The sequence below is a fragment of the Triticum urartu genome, chromosome 7 (genome assembly GCF_003073215.2).
Source record: "Triticum urartu cultivar G1812 chromosome 7, Tu2.1, whole genome shotgun sequence".
NCBI lineage: Eukaryota > Viridiplantae > Streptophyta > Magnoliopsida > Poales > Poaceae > Triticum > Triticum urartu.
The window spans coordinates 628,424,053-628,426,696 of NC_053028.1; the positions used below are offsets into that span (position 1 = coordinate 628,424,053).

Consider the following 2,644-nt stretch of genomic DNA (forward strand, 5'->3'; position numbering starts at 1 on the left):
GCACAGGCCACATGGAGGCCCATCTGTCCCGGTTCTGGACTGAACCGGTACTAAAGGGACAGGGCATTAGTAACGACCCTTTAGTCCCGGTTCAGGAACCGGGACAAATGGCCCTTATGAACCGGGACAATAGGCCCGTTTTCTTCTAGTGGCCGCTGTTGACTTCATCCCGTCCGCCGCGTACACGATCGATGGGAGAGCAGATCTCCGAAACCCCGTCCCTCCGGTTCCTGTACGCGAGAGGAACGAATAGGTTTTTGGAAAGCGACTACGTGACTGCTCGTTGTTCGTCTACTTCCTCTACGTCCGCGTCATCACCATGTCCATCGACGCTGAACGTGCCGCCGCCGAGAAGTTTGAGGCCGACAAGAAGGCCGCCAAGGACACCGCTGCTGCCGCCACCGCCGCGGCAGCTTCTGCCTGGTCTACTGGAGGGTATAACACGTTTATCCCGCTCCTGTTTATTTTCATATTAGCAGTACTAGCAGTATGCGTAGATTTGTCTACTGTTTGCTTAGTACGTGCATGTTTAGATCAGAGTCAGTACGACGTCAATTCAGTCAATGCCATGCTAGTAATTTATTTATGGATTAAATTAATCAAAAATTGCCTATTTACTCAGCATTATATGTAGCTGTTGATCTTAATCATTTGCAGTGTATGCAAGAGAAACTAAACACATTATGTAAAGACGTTGCTAGATGCATGAAAAAGGGATGCATGCAATCAATCAACATGTAGATGATAGTTTTTTTTGTCTATGCTCAACCAAGCCGAACTAAAACAAGTATGCAAAGGCCCAACTGAAGCACTTGCCTTTGAACTTAGAAGGCCTCCCTGTCCAGCTGTCCTGCGACGCATTGAAGCCGCGGCATGGGTCCGAAGGATGGTGCTGTGGATGACGACCATTGTCCGCGGGGAGGGAGCGCGCGGCCTTGTTCTTGCGGGATCTCGGGCGAAACCATCCTTCCTCGTCAACGTCCCGGGGCTGTTGACTACGGGATCCGGCACTACCACGATGGATCGAAGCTTGTGCTACTCAAACGGGGCCCGGGGCGACCTGCTATTACCCGCGGGGCAGGCGGCAGCCGGACCCCGCGTGCATTCACCACGCAGCAGGATTCGCGGCGAGGAGCCGGCGCCGACCGTTGACGCATGGGAAGACATCTGCGTTTTCGGGACCGTCGAGAGACCGCCGGACCGGAGGGCAGAACCAGACCCGGCGCGGAAGTTGGGGAAACCGGCAGTTGCCGTCAGAGAGAGGGGTGGATGGCACGGCCATTGGGGGGGGGGGGGGGGGCAAGGGGGGGGGGGGGGGGGCGGGGGGGGGGGGGGGGGGGGCGCAACGGAGGCTGGTGGCCGTCGCCGGCCGGAGCGGCCAGCGGCGCTGAGGTCGGGGAGGACTAGCTCAGCGCCGTCAGAGCAAGCGGTGGATCAATTCCCCTTTTCAGGTGTGCTGCTTCAGTCTCGAGCCAGTGGAAGAACCAACTGCCTCACCAAACAGCAATGTCGTGGTTGGTATAGGTTGCCTCTTGCGTCGTTAGACCATCTCAACATCCGCGCTACGCGCCGCACGCTAAAAATTACTTTGCCGCACGCTCTTCGTTTGGTTTTGCACGGCCGGCAGTGCTGGCTCCAGTAGCCGCGTCAAAATGAAACGCGCGCTATAGCACGCACATAGGAAAAAAAATCCTCATGCCTTTTCCAATAGATATTTTATATTCATAGATAAACGATACATAGATATTTTACATAATCCAAAGCATAGATAGATAACTACGGTGTAACGACATAATAAAAAAACTACTAGATGGTGCAACTAGATAAAACTACAACCTACTCCCAGTCATCACCATCGTCATCCTCGCTGGTCTGGTCCGAGGTATCGAGCCACATGTCGTCCCAACGAGGATTGTTATCCGTAAAGATCGACTACCCACCATTTTCAACGATATCGCACTGCGATAATGCCAGGGCCTTCCGCCGACGCCTGTCCAACCGTTCCTCGCGGCGCTTTGTCGTCTGCTTCGCCCAGTAGGCTTGCTCGTCGGCAACATCATCCGGGTGGCGCCGGCGCCACTCCGCCATGGCCCGCTCGTCCTCCTTGGCGATGAGGAGGCGGCGCTGCAGCCGAGCGTGTTCCCCACGGTCTTGGTCCGTGATAAGACGAGGCGGAGGGGCGACGTCCTGCGCCTGCTGTCGCGTGTGGACGTCCTGGAACTTCATCTGCACGCGCGGCCTGTCTAGGCGCCACGCCGCCGCATCGTACGCGCGGGCGGCCTCGTGCGCAGTCCGGAAGGTGCCGAGGCCGAGCCGGACGTCGTCGGACCGGATCTCAACGTAGTACGAGCCATTGGGGCGCTGGCGGACGCCGCGGTAGCCCGACGCTCCTCGGCGGCGCGGCGGCATGGTGGTGCGTCGGTGGCGGGGCGCTGGAGCGGCGAGGAAGCAACGAGGAAGCGGGGGGAGGCGCGCGTGGCAGCGGAAGAGGAAAAGAGAGTGTGAAATAGGCGTGTGGCGAGCGCCGCAATTTAAAGGTACGCCGAAAGCGGTGCACCAAAAATAGCACACGAGCTGTCGTCTTTTTCCGCGTGCGCGTAAACGGTTCCCGCGCGTGCTAGTTTCTCGTCACCGCTGGAGCGCG

The 2,644-nt window shown here is 57.6% G+C and overlaps 1 protein-coding gene across 1 annotated transcript; it reads right to left on the bottom strand.

Annotated features, from left to right (window-relative positions):
* Positions 1-1,932: 1,932 nt before the first annotated feature.
* Positions 1,933-2,409, bottom strand: LOC125521825 (ethylene-responsive transcription factor ERF071-like). The gene has a single exon (XM_048686889.1). It carries the CDS (start codon positions 2,407-2,409, stop codon positions 1,933-1,935), a length of 477 nt encoding a protein of 158 aa, XP_048542846.1.
* Positions 2,410-2,644: the final 235 nt, after the last annotated feature.